The sequence below is a fragment of the Sitophilus oryzae genome, unplaced genomic scaffold, assembly GCF_002938485.1.
Source record: "Sitophilus oryzae breed Bouriz unplaced genomic scaffold, Soryzae_2.0 scaffold_576_pilon_pilon, whole genome shotgun sequence".
Taxonomy (NCBI): Eukaryota; Metazoa; Arthropoda; class Insecta; order Coleoptera; family Curculionidae; genus Sitophilus; species Sitophilus oryzae.
The window spans coordinates 601,226-622,831 of record NW_022147169.1 but is presented as its reverse complement, the minus strand read 5'-3'; the positions used below and the strand labels follow the sequence as shown (position 1 = coordinate 622,831).

Here is a 21,606-nt window from a genome sequence, read left to right as displayed (position 1 = left end):
TTATTCAAATGTTTTTGGCCGTGCTTTAACTGTCTAATTACTTACTTCTCTGTCGAATCAGTTTGAGAGGTGTCATCAAACCAATTAGTTCTCGACTTTACAGATGGCTCCCTATGCAGTTTACTTTTCCTCTTGTCATTTTCCTTAACCTTTTCTACACTAGCGCTATTAATCACAGGTTCGCTCTCTTCTTTGACTTCATCTCCAGGCAGTGAATCTATTCTTAGAGGTGGCGTTGGAGGATTGAGATATTCCTCCGGTTCGGAATCGTTACTTATGCTGAACTCATCGAACCTATAAGTATCTGGTATACTTCCGTAAAGGTCTCCTTGCAAAAGATCCTCCAGTAAATTTAACTCGGAAAATTGTGTACTAGATACTACAAGAAAAACGTAATTTACATTAAAAAGCGGATATAGTTGAAATCCTTTGATCTTTCTGCCCATATACATACAAGGTGTTTCAAAAAACATGTGCCATATCTCGTCGGGAGATTGCTCACGTAAAAATTATCAACATAGGTCCGATTCTCCTTTATTTCGTAGCTACAAGGTGTTAAAGTCTTACTATTTTTTCGATTTATTATAATTTTCTACCAAGTACTTTTAGCGTTTCAAATGAAATTGCATGAACATTGCAAAAAAGGCATGTACGCCACTGACTTTCTTTCTCTTGATAGCGAAATAGCGCAAGCAGTGTAATACCGATTAAAAGTTGTCCTTGATATATTGTCGATTTCGGCCTCCTTGATGAGATAAAGGATATTTTTTAATTTGCCTTGATGCAAGTCTAATAGCAACCTTCAAAAAATTTTAATATCATTAACTTACGAAAGTTTTAAATAAGCACTCATTGATTCCTCATCAAAAAATATGAAAAAAAGTTCCTATAAACATGGGCATGGAAATGCATAGTTTTAGAGTTACAGGATGTTAAAACTTTAAAATTAGGTTTTGTTGAAATTGCTGTAGGTTGGACTAATAATAATAATAACTATTAGTAATAATATTTAACAATAAATTAGGTAAAATATGTACTTTACTAATTTTATTTTTATTTAAATTTTATTAATTTAAATAAATAAAATAATATTAGGTACATCCTAAAAAGTAACAGCGGCCGACTAGATTTTTTCCTAAAAAAATTACAGCAGCCCACTAGATTCTTTATCAGAAAATGTTTTTTGTCCTGACATGTAATGCTTTACATTTTATTTTTTAATTTCAAATCGGTGAGTTTTGTCAAAAAAATACAAGAGATAAAAAAGTTTCTAAGCAAACTAAACTATCCAAATAATTTTTTTTGCATGTGTTTGATAAGATTTTTCTTTAAATTTCGTTAACAAAAATGATAGGGGTAGTTTATTTCAACCCCTTCCACTCATTTTAAAAAAGTGAAAAAATTACCAGAAAGTGTGTTTTCATAACAGTAATGCTTCCATAAAATTTCATTAGTCTATCTCTTTTCGTTTTCAAGATAAAAAATAAAAACATTATTTTCCCGCCATCTTTGTACCGCGATATCTCCCTAATGGTTGACTTTTGACCCAACGTTTATGAAGCAAACTACCCTTTATTTTAAACAAGGAATCACCCCCTGAAGTTTTTCGCATTTGTTTTGAAACACCCTGTATATATTTTATAAAGAACCCTTTTTTGCTTTCAGCTCCATCTACGGTTATGTAGGTGAAGCAAGATTGATTTTCCAGTAGGCCGCTGGTTATATTGGTTTTATTTGGTGCTTTAAATAAGAAGATTAAGGAAGGTGCATATCAAAAATCTTAGATCGAAAGCGACGGGCTCCTAAAATGGCCGACTTAAGTTCCGGTTTTATCAGTGCCGTTCTAATTTTATTCAAAACGTGTAAAAATATGATGTAGGGTAGACTTAATAAATTGTTTTATTTTACGATGTCGGGAAATGTTGGTAGTTTTAGTTAAATTTAAGTGAATTTCATAAATGATCGGTTTACTACACGTATGTACATATACCGTATGATCAAAACCGTATGATCGAATAAAAATGGCTTCAGCGATGGCTATGAAATGAAGATAGCTGTCATTTTATATGTAAATTTATATGGGAAATGTCATCGATCGTCATTTCCCAGCCAACTGGACGCCGTTTTTTTTCGATCGTATGGTATTATACAGGGTGGCCCGAACTGTATTCCGGAAACTTCGGCAGCATATTCTGCAGATAAAAATAATAAGTCATAAAAAGTTTAGTTTCCGAGATACAGGGTGTAAAAGTTTCGTTTTAATTACGGTTTTTTCCAAATAATTTCTGAAGTTACGTCAATATTTGGATGAAAATTGGTATCTGGGAGTTTATTGACATGAGAAATTTGATTTTGATGTCAATATGCCTCATATTTGTAGGAGGCACCACCTACACGTGTTTTGACTGTTTTAAAGAGTAATAACTTTTCGACCATCTCTTTCTCTTTCTCAGCCTGGTTCCATCCAGTGTTGGATATAGGCCTCTTCTAGATTTTTCCATGCTTCGCGATCTCTAGCCAATCTTATCCATTGTCTTCCCGCCACTGCCCTGACGTCATCGACCCATCTCTTTTTTGGTCGGCCCACACTTCTTGTTGTTTCCCTAGATCTCCATAGGATTACTTTTTGGGGCCATTGGTCTGGATCCTGTCTTGCTACATGTCCTATCCATTGCCACTTCAGACTTGCCACTCTTTTAACGACATCTATTAATTTTGTTTTCGACCATACCTGTATAAAACTACCGAGTGAAAAAATTTACATTTTGCGTTGAGCAACCGTTCTCAAAATATTTAGAACGGAAATAGTCAGTACATGTCATTATTGACAAAAAATAAACACGTTGAGTAGATAGTTATTTGACTGAAATAATAAATTTGGAAAATTTTTACTTTTTTATATGTATAATCATATTTTTTTTTAATCATATATTTTTCTGCGAAAAAAATTATGATAAACAGTTTCTGTTGAACTTTTGCCACAAAAACGTTTCAAATTTATGATTTTAGTCTAATAACTATTTAGTCAGCATGTTTAATTTATGTCAATGATGACAGGTATTGATAATTTCCATTCCAAATATCTTTAAAAACATTACTCGTAGCTATTTTTACCGAGAGACCTTTAGGTAAAAAACATAATTGTATATTTTTTTACTCAGTAGTTTTATACAGGTACGGAAGAAAAGTTATTACTATTCAAACCAGTTAAAAATTATGTAGGTGGCAAGTAGGAGTCATATCGACATCAAAATCAAATTTCTCTTTTCGACACCAATTTTCATCTAAATATTGATATTACTTCAGAATTTCTACACCCTGTATCTCCGAAAGTAAGCATTTTAGGACATACATTTATACGAACTATTTTACTTATTTTTATATGCAGAATATGCTGCCGAAGTTTTCAGAATACAGTTCGGATCACCCTGTATACTTACTAGCGAAAAGTTATTCCATTATTTCCCTTGATTTTTGACCGAGATCTACCGCATACTACATAACCAACTATTTTACAGTCTTTTTTTCGATAAATCGCAATAGTGTCACTGTTAATTTAAGTTCTGCCACAATTTCCTTCTAGATTTACTATCTTATTCTAAATAACATAAAATAAGCAGTGAATTTTCAGTGAAAGACTGACAAATCCACCACATTTCAAATCAAATTCAAATGTGTCAAATGAATCGTTAAACAGAACTGAGATCCCCACCCTAGGGCCCTTTTTCGTCCATGCATGAATACATGGATAGCATTATACTCCTTCCTTAATCTTTTTATTCAAAGATTTGGTGGTACCATTCGTACGATATGCGCGACTGTCGCTAGATGGCGAGAGCATCTAGTTCTGCACATTGCAGTAGTGCCTTTGGTACTCTGGTGCGATTCCTGCATTTTGTTTGTCAGATTGAAGAATTCAGCAAGGTCGGCCTGATGATGGGGATAAATCCCCGAAACCAGTCCTCGGACGGCTGTATCCATGGCTGTATCCTTCGGTATGATGAACTTAATGCGGAAATTAGCACACTTGTAGGGGTTAAAACCTTTCTTATGCTTCTGTGTACTGTGTATATTTTAAAATAAAAATAGTTTAATCATCACATGAAATGAAAGATATATATACACGATATCTTTCATAAACAAACCATTTTTCCCCAAAACCGTTTTTTTTTCTTTCGCCAAAACCATTTTTACCAAAAACCACTGAAACCAACGTTCTAACCCGTATCCCGAACGACAGCTCTCAACGTGCTGTCAACAATCTGTCGAATTTTGTCGCCAGATGGAAAATATTTGAAAAAGTAGCGCTACTAGTTTCCTTATAATATGAATCCTTAGAATATAATATGAACTTACAATGGGTTAACGGATCAAACTGCATTAAAACACTTTTAGAAGTCTTATTGGAATTTGAGGCATCCTTGTTTTCTCTAAGAAACACTACTTCGTGGTTTTCGTAAATCGAATTAGTATGATTCATTGAAGAAGCATTAGACACCCTGTGAGTATTCTCAACTTTAGCGGGTATTAGAACTTGTTCATCGGATGCTGTTGATTTTTCTTCTTGATGAGAATTTTCTTCTTTGACGCCAATGTTATCATAAATATTTTCCTGTTTAAATTATTACAATTAATAGGCTAATAAGAAAAGTGCTTTTACTTAACAAACCTGTTGATTTACTGTGTCATAATATTTCCACGAACAGGAACTAGACATATTATCTGAGTTTAAATTATTGTTATTCTGAGGAAGTTGAGGAAAAATGCTTTCATAATTGTCTGTCTTACTTTGGTTTCTCCCTGAGAAATAAAATATTTACTTTTCATAAAAATAAAAGCCAACACTGGCCTCTGATTCTATAAGGATTTGGTCACCGTAAACCCGTGGTCTGGAGTATACAGGGTGTCCCAGGCTGAGCGTGCATTAGAAGTTTCTAGAGAACTACAACATCTAGCTCGGAGATTTTTTGCACATCATAGTTTCACAACGAGATCTATCGATTAAAAATATTTTCAATATGGCGGCACTTTCGAAAATATCGGAAGTTGACAGTAATTTTCTTATTTTAAATGGGTGCCCCCATTTTTTATTACATACTCAAATTTTATATAAAATTTTACGAATTTTGGTATTAAACACTCTATATCTAACTTTGACCGTTTTTTGAGAAAAAAAAAAATATTTAAAATTTTTGAACGAAAAAAACTGCCTGTCAAAAATATGTGTATAGCCTAAACGTGAAATTTGGTGATTACACAGCCAGTGTGCAGCATGAAACACACAGAAAACATGTGGTACATCTATTTCAAAAATTAAATTGTTCGAATGTCATATAATAATGGCGGCCACTGTCATAGAATTGAGCGATTAAAAAATTATCATAAATCATTTTTATCAAATGGAAACCCACTTTTTTATTTCACTAGTGAAAAGGCTTTATAATTCGTTACTTTTTGACTATATGTACATGTTCCTATACCTAAAATAAATCGTTTTTAAGTTATTTAAGATTTAGTTTTATAGCGTATATTTTTTTCTTGATTGTAACTAGTAGCTTATGACTTTAAACGTCAATTGATGTAAAACAATAGATCTGGCCATGTCATATTGTGACGCTTCTTCAAAAAGCAGTATTATTTCCGAGCCAACTTTGCGCTGTTATTTTTCGGTCATACGCAATATTATTAATAACAACTATTTTTAAAAATACACTTTTTAAACTCTTACGTCGGCAGTATTTATAATATAGGAAATTCAAATAATTCGTTTTCTGGTAGATGGAAATAAATTGTCTGATCGTTTGACACTTAATGTCAAAAGAAGCTAGATAAAATTAAGAAAAATATACGTTTTCAAATTAAATCTTAAATAACTTAAAAACGATTTATTTTAGGTATAGGAAGATGTATAGTTAAAAAGTAACGAAGTGAAAAACCTTTTCATTAGCGAAATAAAAAAATTGGGTCTCCATTTAAAAAAATGATTTATGATAATTCTTTAATCGTTCAATTCCATGACAGCTGCCGCCATTATTATATGACATTCAAACAATTTAATTTTTGAAATAGATAGCCACATGTCTTTCTCTTTATGTCACAGTGGCTGTGGTAGTCACTAAATTTGACTTTTAGGCTATAATATTTTTTTGACAGGTGGTTTTTTTCGTCCAAAAATTTTAATTTTTTTTTTCTCAAAAACGGTTAATGTTAGATATAGTGTGTTTAACATCAATATTCATAGAATTTTACAGAGAATTTAAGTATGTAATAAAAAATTGGAGCACCTATTTAAAATAAGAAAGTTGCTGGCAACTTCCGGTATTTCCGGAAGTTCCGCTATATTGAAAATATTTATGATCGATAGATCTCCTTGTAAAAAAATGATGTGCAAAAAATCTCCGATCTAGATATTGTGGTTCTCTAGAAACTTCTAATGCACGCTCAGCCTGGGTCACCCTGTATACGATCTTTACTCATAAATCATTTAGAATTTAATTTTTTTCTGTGCCGATTTTACCTATTTATTGTTCACAAATTTAAACCGCAAACGACTAAACGAAGTTTTTACTTTTTTAGATTTAGCGAGAAAGGCGCTAAGTTGGTAATGCTGCTTAACGATTGCTCAAATGTACCGTATGATCGAAAAAAAACGGCGTCCAGTTGACTTGGAAATGACGATCGATGATATTCCCCATATAATTTTACATATAAAATGAGAGCGATCTTCATTTCATAGTCATCGCTGACGTCGTTTTTTTCGATCATATTGTATTTCATCCCGTTCTTAAGAGTCTATTACGCTGTACTTTCGGGTCAATCTCAGGGGTCAAATGCCGAACGTTTTTTTGTTACTTTTTCGGGCCAGTGAAATGGGCTCTTAAGTTGAAGAATATAATATATGCCGTAATGTTGAATGATGGTTGTACAGACTTTGTCAGCTATTTGGTTTCAGTTGAATCACATGAAATTCAAAAATAATTAGTGAATCGGTAGATGAAAAGTAATACCATCAAAACACCATAGAGGGACCATTCACTTTCGATTTTCTTGTTAATCAAAGAGGAAAAAAATAGAATCAGAGTTCAGGCTGGCTTGTTAACAAATAAAATATAAGAATAAATTTCGTTAGAGGGTGACTGTAAAAATATAGAATTTTCACATTCACCCTCTACATAATTTTAACTAACCAGAGGTGCTTGATTCCGTGCTTGACGTTACTGGAGAACTAGATGGTGCGTCATATACCCCTTCTGCAGGAAGGGGCGGTGGGGGATGTTTTGGAGGGGGAAATGTAAGCGATTCATCTGATGATCCGGACTCCAATTCATTTTCAATGTTGCTATAAATACTGTTGGCCCTACTAATAGGTGACTCAAATCTACAAGAATTTAATGAGTAATAATTTTCTAAGTAAGCCAGAGAAATAGATTCAGATATTTTATATTATAACAATAAGACTCCAGGATATATAACAAAACAACAATACTTAATAAATCTGAATAATACTTAACAATATGAAATGAAGTTTGCAGGTTTAGTACCATAAAATGAAAAATCCTTTGTTTTGAAAAGCTACCGACGTTTATTCATGTATTTTTCAAGATTATTTAAGGCTATTTAGACAGCTAAAAGGTTTTCTGTGAAACGTAAGCATAATAATCGTAGTAGCTTGTTCTAAACAGTACGGGTACAATTTAAAAAAAAACACATAAGAGTCTCTCTAAACATAGATTATTGTTGTATGTACATTTAAATGGCTGGTCCGTAAATATATTATTTTATTATATTTAATTTTTATTTTATTTTAGATGACAACACAGATCTAACTATCTTGAAAGACTATTGTCCTAACTATCTATATGAGTCATCTGTGTTCGCTAGTATTACTTTAAATGTCTAATGTTAGCATCTTATAACTTAAGAGAAAATCAAAGTTTTTTTTTTATTCTTATGTTGTGCTGTCTTTTCTGCATATAGAGATGATGCTTTGTCGTATCAAAATTGTTCACGATAAGCTAGTTTAATTACGTTTACGTTTAAAAGAGAACAAGTTTAGCTACCAGTTTAGCTAAAAATAGCTTTGAAAAAGAAGAGAATATACGTCGAAATGTGGCAACTTTTCAAAACCAAAGAATTTATAATTTCTTGGTCCTAAACCTGCAAACTTCATGTCATATCTAATATAAGGAAACAAATCTACCACACTATACCTAACAATAAAAAGTTAGGATAGATTTTTAAGTTCTAACATTTACTAGTACTAATTAAAATAAGTATAAAATAAACGAAAAACGCTCTTAGAACTTCATAAAGTGAGATATCCATTACAAACAAATAAAATTAATTTAGCACGCCAAATTTGTCAAATATTTACCGGGTGCGTCTCATAAGTGACTCACCCCTATAACTTTTTTATTTTTTCAGTTAAAAAAAACGAGATTTGGTATGTTAATATATGACATAAATTAGAATTGATTGACGTATTCAGTTGTTTTCGGTCACTTCTTGTTTCACCGGAAATGACTACAACTTTTGATTTTTAAATGGCACCCTCAGTATTTTTCTACTTTATTCGATAGAAAATGACACTCTGAATAGAATGACATATCATATGTCAACTTTTGACGTTTTCGAATACGATTTATTTGAAATTGTAACATGTGGTTCATAACGAAAATTTGAGTCAAAATACCAAGTGTGTGGTATCAAATTATTCGCAAAAAAATGCCTTTTCCAAATATGATAATGAGCCACCCTCGTTCCATTTTAAAAAATTGAGATATGATTAAAAATACGATTTGGGCATCTTTTTTAACTGGCCAGGACACTAAAAACATTAGACAATCAAATCCATTTTTCCAAGACTTCTTGATTAAAAATTAATGTTTTTAACATAGCCATGGCACTCTAGATTGAAATTTAAAAGACAATTTTTTATTAAGCGAGAATGTCAAAAGTTTACATATAATATCAGTGGCGTGCATTACATATAGGCAAAAAAGCATTGCCTACCTTTCGATTTATTCAAGACAGACGCAAAATAAAAATATATTTATCTGATCAATTTTCATTATATATCTACCTACAAATCCTACAATGCGACCTACATTGTTTTATTTTTCTAAATAGTAAGTTAGTATTGTGTTTATTACGGTTGCAAAGCAGGAAACATCATACAAAACAAATGCCACCTGTTCAACGTCTTATTATTACCTAAAAAACGCATCCCATTATTCGAAATCGAACGCACGGCCGCAACTTAACATTACATGGATATGGACAAGCAAAAGCAGTGCGTTACCGCAGCACGGATGCACCCGATGTCTCGACCCCGCCGACGCGGTATTGCCAGTTCCGATGTTATTACAGAACTATGTAAGAAACAGCCCATGTTATTTTATATGATCAATTTTAAATAACTGTGTTTTAGAAAGATTTGTATTATGTAGCAAATTAGAAATTTGCTTGTCTGTCATCTGTATTTGTTTCCAAATGATTTCATTTATTATTTTATTTGACTGTAAAATCATTTTGGTACATAAAATCTATTAGGCAGTGGCAATTGGTAATCTGGCAATATTGTGTACGGTTATTGTTTTAGCTAATTCGCCAGTCGTTGAGTCGCCTATCGGGAAGAAATAATGATTGAATAATAGACAGATTATTCGTTTTGCATCTACAAATAATTAAATTTATTTGCTGTTATTTGAATTTTCTTTTGTTTGAGTTTAAAGTTAAAATACGTTAGACAGTAAATTTTATATATGTACATTGTACATATTATTATATATTATGTAATACATACGTTTTTTCAGTTTGTTTTTCATATTTTTGATTCTGTTGCCTACCCTACTGTAAATGGTACTGCACGCCACTGTATAATATGGCATTCTATTCAGAATGTAAAAAAGTTATAGGGGTGATTAACTTTTCAGACGCACCCGGTATATATACTACAATTATTGTAGTATTGCTCCTAAATTTGTATCCTGGTATATGTAGGTATATTGTTACAGGCATATTATTTCTTAAATAATTGATCATATTCCTGTAAAATATAGTAGCATTGCAAGTCATAAATAAAAATTATGACAGTGGTATATTTATTTCTTTCTGTGATATACCAGCTGAAACTTACTTAATGTTGTTAAATATATCAATAGACACTTCTAAATCTTGTTGACTTGCACTATTTTTATCGTGTTTTCGTTCTAACTGAGATGCGGAACTAAATTTTCGTGTTAATCGCCTGACGCTCTGCCTGGTACCCTCTATGACAGCCTTTTTTCGACCTTGTACTAATTGACCAATATCTCCTAAAAATATAGGTATTAACAAGTATAAACATTACATAAGTTAGTAAAGGGTACTATTAAAAATATTAATACAATGGAGTTTAAATAACATGGGAGTTTACACGTGTGTTCCGGTTTTTTTACATTTTGGAGAAAAAAGCACATAAAAAACGATATAACAAAGTGTGTAAAAAATAATAATATATTTTTCCTTCCCAAGATACACAAAATAAAGAACATGTTGTTATATACAGGGTAACTCTTAAATAAGTGCAAATATTTTCAGGGCAGTAGTATAGTTCAGGGCAATTTGGTAGATCGTAGATCTGGACAAAAGAAACACATTTTCTCTTTACCGTTTTTCAAATAGGTCCAAAATAACCTAGTTATTTTATACGTACTTTGAAAATTAAAAAAAAAAAAAAATTGCTGAAATTCTGGAAATCTTTTCTGGAAAAGAAAGAAAATTCTTGTAAATTTAATCTATTACCTGTGTTGCCCTATTATTAAGAAATTATGTTTTTTTTTTCTTTTTTTTTTATGGTGCCCTGTGGCGTAGAGGTACAGGCTCTCGTCTACCAATCTCAAGGTGTGGGTTCGATTCCCACACCCGGCATTTCATCAGCCGACTATTTTTATTAAAATAATAATAGCTTGGGTACCTAGGTCGACTCAGCCTTAAATGAGTACTTGGGATTCACAATCCTGAGGTAATAATAGGCGGTTGAAGCGTAGTGCTAGCCACATTACCTTCCTTGTATACCGAACGGCTCTAGTATAGCAAGCTGTATCTTGCTACTCCCAAGGCGTTAAACGCTATATACGGGAGCTATTATTATTATATGTATGTTTTTTTTTAAACTAAAAACTAATAAAATTTCCAAAAATTTTTTTCGCGAATCAAAACCTCATAATAGTGTTTCGGTCGAAATATACTACCTCTAAAAATATTTCCACTTATTTCAGACTCACCCTGTATACAGGGTGTCATAGAACTACTACGTATTTTTGGAACAATCAAAAAATAAGTTATTTGGATACAATTTACCTCTGTACAAAAGTACTTCGTTAGTCCGTTAGAGGACATCAAACTTTAAAAAAAATTAACACATTTTTTCAGATATTTTAAGAACCGTTATTCCAATATGAATCAAATCTTAGGTGTCTATGTTATGCTCATTGCTTTAACATTTGACTTTCACAAAAATCAAAAAACAATACGGCAAGGGTGAAAACTACCCTCACCCCTACATAAAATTTAGTATAAATATTTCCCAACTCAACCGACAACCGCTTTTTTTTCTTAAAATAAATAACATCTAACATAATGAAAGTAAGAATTATAACTACAATAATTACCTATTACATGTATATAGTTTATGAAAACGCAGGTTTTCTATGAAAAAAATAAAAAAATTAAGCAAAATTTAAAAAACAAGTAAAATTAAAAAAAAGAAACAACGAAAACTTCCAAAGAAAAAAAAAATTCAGACCTCTGTACGGTCTTCAGATTAAACTGAAAAAAAATATTCTAATAGTCTTCAGATTGATTACTGTCTCTTATCTTCATAGAGTTAGATTAGGTTGTGACAGAATCCGTCAGGGTGCAGCCACACTCAGGGGGGTGACAGTGAAATAGGAAAATTGGAAACAGTCATTAGTATCATTCCTGTCATCTCCTGACGACAAGTATGGCCGCCTAGACAAGGACAGCAATGTTTCTCTCTAACGATTGTCTAACTTCACAGTTTAGAATTCACAGATTTCAGAGACAACTTCAGATTTGTTCTAGAACAAATTTCGACGCCATTTTAATTCTCTCCGTTTAGTTTTGTTTTGTAAATTCAATTTGATATTTCGGCAGAAATTTATAAATATAAAGGTAATAAAGCATATAAAATATATATTACATAAAAAATCCTGGAGAAAAAGACGTTTCTGCAGTACTAGGTATGTCCCATGTATATTAAAAATAGGTAGTAAATAAACACTATTTCTGTATTTTTTAGATGCAAGAAAATTTTGTTATGTTTATGATCGGCGATTTTTTTAAAAATGGAAACAATTTACAGCAAGGTAAGATCATTTTTAACTATAGCCAACATTAGTTATCTCCAGTATGTGCGATTTATTGTCAATAATGCAATAAATCTGACTGATACAATCAGATTGTTATCCGACTAAAAGTCGGATAACAATATTGCTTCTTTTTGATTTATAAACCAGGTCTCTTTGGGAATAATGGACGCTTTTTTTAAACAGTATATTTGTATTTTATACCTACTGATATTTTTATTTGTTAATTTTAGTATAAAAAAATTTGTTCTGTTTTCAGGTTTTTGTATAAGGCTCTCGTTTTCATGTTCCTGCCCCCGTTTTCTGTCCCTGATGGCTGTGAATACGTGTATTTATTTACAAATTACTGTAAGTCATGCTTATACCTTACTAATTTACGTTAAAATTGCATATAATTAAGTAATTGCTGTTAAATCATTCAATTCTTTATTTTTTATATATATTTAGTCACGTTGTCTCATATTTCAAATAAATATGTTTGAATAAAATTTTGTTTTGTTTTATTTATGATAAGAAAGAGTACAAAATACATTTAAACTGAAAGAGGGCCCGCCACTGAATAACCGGAAACGGAAATAAATACGAAGCCATCATGTCAACCTGTCAATTGGAAAATTAGTTCTCCAGACGACAACGAAGGCTTTCGGTGGCGTATCGTGTTTCCACGATTTAACACAGAGTTGACACTTCTTTCTAGTTAATTATTTTATGGCCACACTATCCTAAAAACGGCGTAACGGCGTAACGACCTTGAATAGATTTCCAGTAATTCTATTGGCTGAAAAATTCATCTGTCAAAAATTTCAGCCAATAGAATTACTGGAAATCTATTCAAGGTCATTACGCCGTTACGCCGATACGCCGTTTTTAGGATAGTCTGGCTGCACCCTCAGGCAGATAGTCTGGCTGCAGCCACACTATCCTAAAAACGGCGTATCGGCGTAACGGCGTAATGACCTTGAATAGATTTCCAGTAATTCTATTGGCTGAAACATTCATCTGTCAGAAATTTTATCTGTCAACTTCATCTGTCAGAAATTTCAGCCAATAGAATTACTGGAAATCGATTCAAGGTCGTTACGCCGTTACGCCGATACGCCGTTTTTAGGATAGTGTGGCTGCACCCTCACAGAATAGAGAGCACAGAATTTAAAAAAAAAATAGAACGGAAGAAACCTCTAAAGTGAAAAAACGCCTTTAAATATGCAAAATTAATTTTGTACCTGTTCTCAGTTCTCATTTCTCATTTTATACATTTTCTACTTAATATTCTACATTTTCTACACACTTTTCTACATACACATAGAAAATCAATTTTCTATGCGTCGTTATCCAACTCGGTAAGAGCTGGTAAGAGTGTGAAATTAGGGGTGATAGTTTGTATAAATTTTTTTGAAAATATGTCCTAGGAGCATGAAATTTGGCACAGAGGTTCCTTAAGCGACGTATTTCAGCACTTAGAAATTATTCTTGACAATTCATCCCCTAAGGGAGTAAAATTGAGGGTGAAAATTTTGAAAGAAAATTTAAAACATCTCTTATAGGAGTACCAAAAATTTGCCTGAAGCAAAGGTTCCTTAAGTAATGCAACTGAGCACTGTAGTGATTCTTGAAACTTCATCCCCTAAGAGGGTAGAATTAGGGGTGAATGCTATTATTAAAATTTTAAACATATTTTATAGAAATTGCATAAATTTTATTAAAAAACTATTTTTTAAGCTATTTTTTTATCCACCCATCCCTAATATGAAAAGACGTATTTTCTTGTGATTTATCCTGACAATCACAAATAAAGTAAGTAAAAGTTATTCTTTGAATTCTTACAATAAAAAAATTGAACGAAACTGTAATAAGGAAATTAAATGTTTTACAGTTCGTAACTAGTGTAATTCATAACATGGCATGTTAATTCTCATAATCAGATGGACTACAATGCGGTTCATTATTGAATGACTCATTCAATCAGATCTGAAAAATTACTATTATTTAGAGCTATATATTTTATGTATCAACATGTCCACTTTTTTAACAAAAATATATAAGTATTTGTTGTACAGGCTATATACCTAACTGTAAAGATAAGCTACCCTGATAAGATACCCATATTTACTTGAATCAGAAGTAAAAAAAAAATACCTATATGATAAACAATAATAATGTTGGCACTAAATTTAATATAAACATAAAAATTTATTTATATGAATATTTATGCTAAAGCTATTTCCTTTATTACAAGCTATGAAAAAATACAGAAGAATTTAAGTTACATAAAATACATTAAGTACTTGTGTAAATTTCAATACAAAAAATATTAGAATGGGAAAGTGAATGTACAAGATATAAATGTTATCTATGTATATTATCTTACCAGCTATCTGTTTTGATGCATTAGTAACCCTTCTCGAAAATGTATTAAACTGTTCGCCCTTGTCTTCACTAATTTTGCTTTGTTTTGTTTCTTCAACAATTGCTATTTCTGTGAAAGGTTCCTCAATAATATTTGTTTCTAAATTGGCTACCCTTTGATTATTCCTATTTATATTTTTCCTGGGAGCTGGTACTGGCTTTTTGAACTCTCTAGGGGCAGGAATGGGCCTCTCCATTATATTTAAATATTGTAGCACATAATTTATTCGTAAACAGTTTGCAAAACAAAAATATTCATGAAGAGCTTGGCTTTGCACAATTTGCACTTTTATAAGTAAAGGCTTTTCTGATATCAATAATAAATAATAATTTCACTGATAAAATCCACAAAACACATCAAAACTGCTAGAAATATTAAAAAGTAATTTAAGATGACGCACCATAACATTCACTGATTTTTTCTCTTATCAATAATGAATTATTAGCTGTTATTAGCAACAGCATTTTATAAAAGGTTGTCGTACTATTCTGCTTACATCAAATATTCAAGATTGGACATCTTTCATGCAATAAATCTGACATTGACATTTTCTTTGAAATTGGCAACGTTGTTGTCATTAATTAAATAAACAAAGAATATTTTATCTACAATAATTACTCTTAACATAATATATTAAAACATTTAACAAATGTAACTTGTTTAAAATAATTTTTTTATTAAATCATTACACGAAAAACTATATGCCATTCATTTTAAAAATGTATAATTGCTAGGTCAGAATTGGCAACACTGCCGTATTTAATTATGAAAGAAAATTTAACCTACGACTCTGCCTACGAATATGTTTGTTGTTGATATTTACTTTTACAATAATGAATAAGTTGTTTAGCTCTTTAAGGCTTATTCGGGCTCATTGCGTAAAAAGTCAGTTAGTTTTTGTAAGTCATAACTGTAATTTAAATCAAATATCGAAGCCTGCAGTGAGAAAAACAACAGTTAAATATGACAAAATTGAACCTTTAGGATGGTTTCTTCTGGTACATAAAATTTCGAAAAAAGGATTATAAAATATTACTTGTCGATTTATCCTAGATAATACCTTGTTCGGCATTTGGTTTAGGAGTTTGGCAAGTACAGAGAAAAGCATGGAAAGAGAACCTTATACAGAATCTAAAAACACAAACAAATAGTGATCCAATTCGGTTGCCTGATAAGTAGTGGTAACTTAATTAATATTATTCGAGAATATTGCATTTATTTATTATAGTTTAGAGGAACTAAGTCAGTTAGAATACAATCCGATACATGTAAGGGGCAAATTTCTTCACGATAAAGAAATCTATTTAGGTCCTCGAAGTCTTTTGTCTAAAGGAGAAGCAACTTCCCAGAGCTCCTTAATTACTACTGGTGGCAGTAATTCACAGGGATATTTGGTTGTTACTCCATTTAAATTGGAAGATAGAGAGTAAGTAGAATAAAAAGAAAATAAATCTTTTAAATAACGTTTGTTTAGTATGACAATTTTGGTGAATCGAGGTTGGGTTCCTGCAAAGAAAATAGATCCAAAAACACGTCCAAATGGTCAAGTTGAAGATACTGTTGATGTAATAGGAGTATTACGGTTACACGAACCTCGACCAACTTTTGTAACCAAAAATCAGTCGGGGACTAAATTATATTTTTATCGGTAAGTGTTATATTCATTGTTTACTGATATTCATTGTAAGTTTTTAGTGATCTTCCAACAATGTGTGCTGCTACAGGAGCTGCGCCAGTCTTCCTAGACCAAACTGATGAATGTAATGCAAAGGGCGGTCCAATTGGTGGACAAACAAGAATATCTCTGAGGAATGAACATTTGTCCTACATCTTGACTTGGTTCACGTTGTGTGGTGCAACATCTTATATGTGGTTTAAGAAGTTTGTGGTTAAATAAAAGTTGTTATTATTTGTTATATTCTGTTGAGTATTATACAGGGTATCCCAGGCTGAGCATGCATTAAAAGTTTCTAGAGAACTACAATGTATAGATGGGAGATTTTTTGCACATCATTGTTTTACAATGAGATCTAACGATTAAAAATATTTTCAATATGGCGGCACTTCTGGAAATACAGGAAGTTGACAGCAACTTTCTTATTTTAAATGGGTACCCCATTTTTTAAATTTACTTAAATTCTCTGTTAAATTTTATGAATTTTGATATTTAACACTCTAAATCTAACATTAACTGTTTTTGACAAAAAAAAATTAAAACTAAATGTCAAATTTAGTGATTACCACAGTCACTGTTACATTAATAGAAGAATGTCTTCTTCGAATGTCATATAATATTGACTGTAGCTGTCATGGAATTGAGCGATTAAAAAATTATCATAAATCATTTTTTCAATTGGCAACCCACTTTTTTTTATTTCACTAGTGAAAAGGTTTTTTAATTAGTTACTTTTTGATTATACCTGTTCTTATACCTAAAATAACTCGTTTTTAAGTTATTTAACATTTAGCGTATATTTTTCTTCATTTTATCTAGCTTCCTTTGACGTTAAGTGTCAATCAGACAATTTATTTCTTTCTGTCAGAAAACTAATTACTTATCCGTATGATCGAAAGAAAACGGCGCAAAGTCGGCTTGGAAATGACGGTTGATGACAAAGTGATTTCGTGTCACAATATGACATGGCTAGATATATTGTTTTACATCACTTGACGTTTAAAGTCATAGGCTACTGGTTAAAATCAAGAAAAAAAGTGGGTTTCCATTTGAAAAAATGATTTATGATAATTTTTAATAGCCCAATTCTATGATAGTTATGGTCATTCTATTATGACATTCGAACAATTGAATTTTTGAAGTATTAGATAGTCGCATGTCTTCTCTTTATGCCGCAGTGACTGTGGTAATCTGGTAATCACTAATTATGACGTTAAGGCTATTTTTTTGACAGGCAGTTTTTTTGTCTAAGAATTTTAAATATGTTTTTTCTCAAAAACGGTTCATATAAGATATAGAGTGTTATAATATAAAATATAATATAAAATTAATATAAAATTAATATGAAAACTCATAAAATTTTACAGTGAATGTAAGTATGTAATAAATTGGAGGCACCCATTTAAAATAAGAAAGTTGCTGTCAACTTCCGGTATTTCCGGAAGTGCCGCCACATTGAAAATATTTTTAATCGATAGATCTCGTTGTGAAACAATGATGTACAAGTAAATTTCCGATCTACATATTGTAAGTTCTCTAGAAACTTCTAATGCACGCTCAGCCAGGGACATTCTGTACATAGGTATGTTGAGTTTAAAGGAATAAAATAAAACAATATAAAAGTACACAGAGTTTTTATTTGTCAATAAAGTTTTAAATTTAATTATAATAAAATATACTTAACATGTCTTTTGTCAGACTTGCAAAATTAAGTAAAACTGTTTCTAATGTATCTCTCTACAGCCTCAACCATCATAAAATCTTCATTCCCGTTTAACAGAATCAACATTTTGAATATTAAATAAAATCAATAAGATTAAATAAACGGCTTATTCATAACAAGCATATTTAAATTTATGTACTTTAAAAGTATTAATTTTAAATAAAATATTCAATATGTGAATTGTTATATAATTTATAAGTATGTAACTGTTATAACGCTACTCTTTGTTACAATCTCTAATGGACAGTATTTGGCACCTAATATATTATTTAATATTTCGAAAATATCTAATCTAGATTGTAAACTGAATATGTTTAACTTTAAGAACATGTACTGGTGTAAATTGATGCTAAGCCTACAAGTTTAACTTCTCTTTTTCTTTTTGGTGTATCACAAATCACTACTGTTTTTGTATAGACTTGGTGCATTTCAGTTGATTTCAAAAAATTCTGACCACAGCGCTCTATACGGGAGAAATCAGAAATTTTCGCTATGTACCGGGTTGCCAACTAAGAATGGACGCCGGCTGTACCTCAGAAACTACATACCGTACAGCTTTGGAAAAAAAATCTAATAAGTAAATCGACCAAGAGAAATCGCTGGAAATTATTTTCAAATTCGAAAAATGTACGCTAGCGAGTGTATCTGTGATAGTCAATCAGAAAACTGGATTTTTCTCAAAAATATACAGGTGAAGAGGTATTTTAAATAATGCTACTGTAATCAATGGGAAATTTGTAATTCTTTTGGTATACCGTATCTTGCTCTATCTCATAAAATAAAGTGGTGGGGAAAGGTTAAACTTGCTTTTATTAAAATAAGTATAACTCTGCTTTGGGTTAGCCGATTTAAACAAACTAGGGCTTGTTTAAAAGAGTTTTTCTTCCTTAATGGTATCCAGTATAAATTTTGTTTCCATATATTTCTTCATGGTAACTAGAGGGCGCTGTTTGACATCATAATCGATATTGCGCGTTTGCATAAAAAAATTAAATAGTAGGCTATGTTTCTTTTTGCACAGTTAAATAGAGCACAACATTTCCAAAATCAGCGCAAACCGCAACTTTCTATCTCTCTAACGGGAGATATTAAGAAAATAAATCATATTAGGCTGTTGCCTAGAACTATATGGTCTAAAAATTATAATAGTAGACGAGGAAACAAAAATGGATTCAAGCAGTTCGACGAAACAAGTGAGTACAAAGTGCACATTACGTAATCAAAAAATTAAATAAACATGTACTATTAGAGGATAAAATATAATTTGCAATATTAATGGTATACTTTTTTTAACCAGCTAGTCCTTAAATTCTCTATGAATATCTTCTAAAATTATAATTATATACTGTGTTATATACCTTCCAAAATTTTCGTTATAGCCGAAAAAGTTCAAGTTATGTCCCCACTAGCAAAACGGATGCGTAAAACGTTGTATTATGAGCGTAAAAATATGCTCGCTACCGTAGTTGAACTCATCTACAAAGTTTTATTAGCTTCAATAATAAGTTATAGATAACAAAATATTTACTTTTTTCACAAATTATACTTTCTAACACATTTAAAATAATCATATAAACTTTTTTTCGTATATTCCATGTATATTCCCTATTTAAACACGTGTATTTGTATATAACGATTGTTTACGATATTCCCTGATGGTGGCAGCACCGGCGGAGAATGCACCAAGCCTATAAATACAAATATCTCATGTTATTACTCTACCTTGTCATATAGAAAAACATTTTTTAAATTTCAGGCACATTAAACTTGAAAGAAAATGTTAAACTTGCGTTTATGTCCAAAAGGGACATCAAACAACATTGATGAACGAGGGTTTTCACAATAGATATCACAACTCTTATATGTTACTTAAACCTGTAAAAAAAATAATGTATATTGCTAACAACAAAGCAGCTTTCTTATTATTTATACATATACTCTATGATATATAAACATCCATAAATTTGTAAACACTGTAGCCATAAATATACTATGTTAAAATTACAAATATTTTTTACAACTTGTAGGACAAACACACCTCTTTTAATTGGAAGATCAAACAACCACATACAGAGTGTCCCAATATTCCGTGGACATAGAACTACTACGTATTTTTGGAATCAAAATAAGTCCATTGAACACAATTTACCTATGCGAAAGTGCTTCATTTGTCCGCTAGAGGGCATCAACTTTAAAAAATAAACACATTTTTTCAGATATTTTAAGAACCGTTATTCCGATTTGAATGATATTTTGGATGTCTATGTTTTGCTAAGTGCTTTAACATTTGACTTTCACAGAAATCAAGAAAAAGTACGGGAAGGGTGAAAACTACCCCCATCCCTACATAAATTTTAGTATAAATATTTTCCAACACAACCGACGACTGATTTTTTTTAGTAAAATGGTCCGTCCGTCTGGTATTTACTACATTTTTGTCTCTTGTAAAAAAAAAGCCACCGCGTAAAGTTATTGAGGTAAAAATCTTAGTCCAAGGAAAAAAAATATTTTTCCGAAGCTAACTTCCAAAAAATGTTTTTTGTCACATCAAGCTATTGAGGCGCATACAATCTATTATGCTCTTAATAATCTAATTGGGGAAAATATGGAATTCTATGATAATATCACAAATTATATTTGACAATAAACTTCATAAAAAGTTTAAAAAAAATTAATAAGTTTAAAATTAATTAACGTTCAGGTTTATTTTCGACTGATGTCCTCTAACGGACAAACGAAGCACTTTTGAATAAAGGTACCTGATTTTGATTCAAAAAATATGTAGTTGTTCTATGTCCATGGAATATTGGAAATGCCTGTATATTTTGTAGGGCTGCTTTGGAAAAATAAATTCTCCAAAAAAGTTATTCTCAAGAACTATGCGATGTGGAGTTTTTTTACAAGAAACAAAAAATGTTGTAAATACTAGAGGTCATTTTACGAAAAAAAAATCTGTCGTCTGTAGAGTTGGAAAATATTTATACAAAAATCTATGTAGGGGTGGGGGTAGTTTTAACTCTTCCCGTACTTTTTCTTGATTTTTGTGTAAGTCAATTAAAGCACTTAGCAAAACATAGACACCCAAAAACCTCATTCAAATCGGAATAACGGTTCTTAAAATATCCGAAAAAATGTGTTTATTTTTTAAAGTTGATGTCCTCTAGCAGACAAACGAAGCACTTTTGCATAAAGGTAAATTGTGTCCAATGGACTTATTTTGATTCCAAAAATACATGGTAATTCTATGTCCACGGAATATTGAGACACCCTGTATATTTTCTAATTTTATTGGAATAAAACTGTTTGGCACTATAACATATTCCTTCCTTCAATATTTTTTTATTTGATATATACAGAAACTATCCTAACTATATAATTTGTATAATATATGTCAAAAAAAAAAGAAATAAAAAATATAAAAATACAATTT

The 21,606-nt window shown here is 31.1% G+C and overlaps 2 protein-coding genes across 4 annotated transcripts in view; one reads left to right on the top strand and one right to left on the bottom strand.

The window, feature by feature from the left end:
• Positions 1–15,263, bottom strand: part of LOC115887473 (arf-GAP with Rho-GAP domain, ANK repeat and PH domain-containing protein 1) — a 275,480-nt gene extending 260,217 nt beyond the window's left edge. For all 3 annotated transcript variants that reach the window (XR_004051086.1, XR_004051087.1, XM_030906917.1), the window contains exons 1-6: positions 14,740–15,263; positions 10,139–10,316; positions 7,188–7,378; positions 4,670–4,800; positions 4,357–4,612; positions 46–379 (exon numbers count right to left, since the gene is read on the bottom strand). Coding sequence is in view for 1 of the 3 variants with exons in the window: in XM_030906917.1 (XP_030762777.1) it covers positions 46–379; positions 4,357–4,612; positions 4,670–4,800; positions 7,188–7,378; positions 10,139–10,316; positions 14,740–14,974 (1,325 nt within the window). In the remaining 2 variants the exon portion in view is untranslated. The remainder of the gene's footprint in view (positions 1–45; positions 380–4,356; positions 4,613–4,669; positions 4,801–7,187; positions 7,379–10,138; positions 10,317–14,739) is intronic.
• Positions 15,264–15,541: 278 nt separating this feature from the next.
• LOC115887479 (surfeit locus protein 1) lies at positions 15,542–16,694 on the top strand. The gene is made up of 5 exons (XM_030906926.1): positions 15,542–15,776; positions 15,832–15,953; positions 16,007–16,204; positions 16,253–16,426; positions 16,474–16,694. Exons 1-5 carry the CDS (start codon positions 15,612–15,614, stop codon positions 16,673–16,675), a joined length of 861 nt encoding a protein of 286 aa, XP_030762786.1. The 5' UTR covers positions 15,542–15,611; the 3' UTR covers positions 16,676–16,694.
• Positions 16,695–21,606: the final 4,912 nt, after the last annotated feature.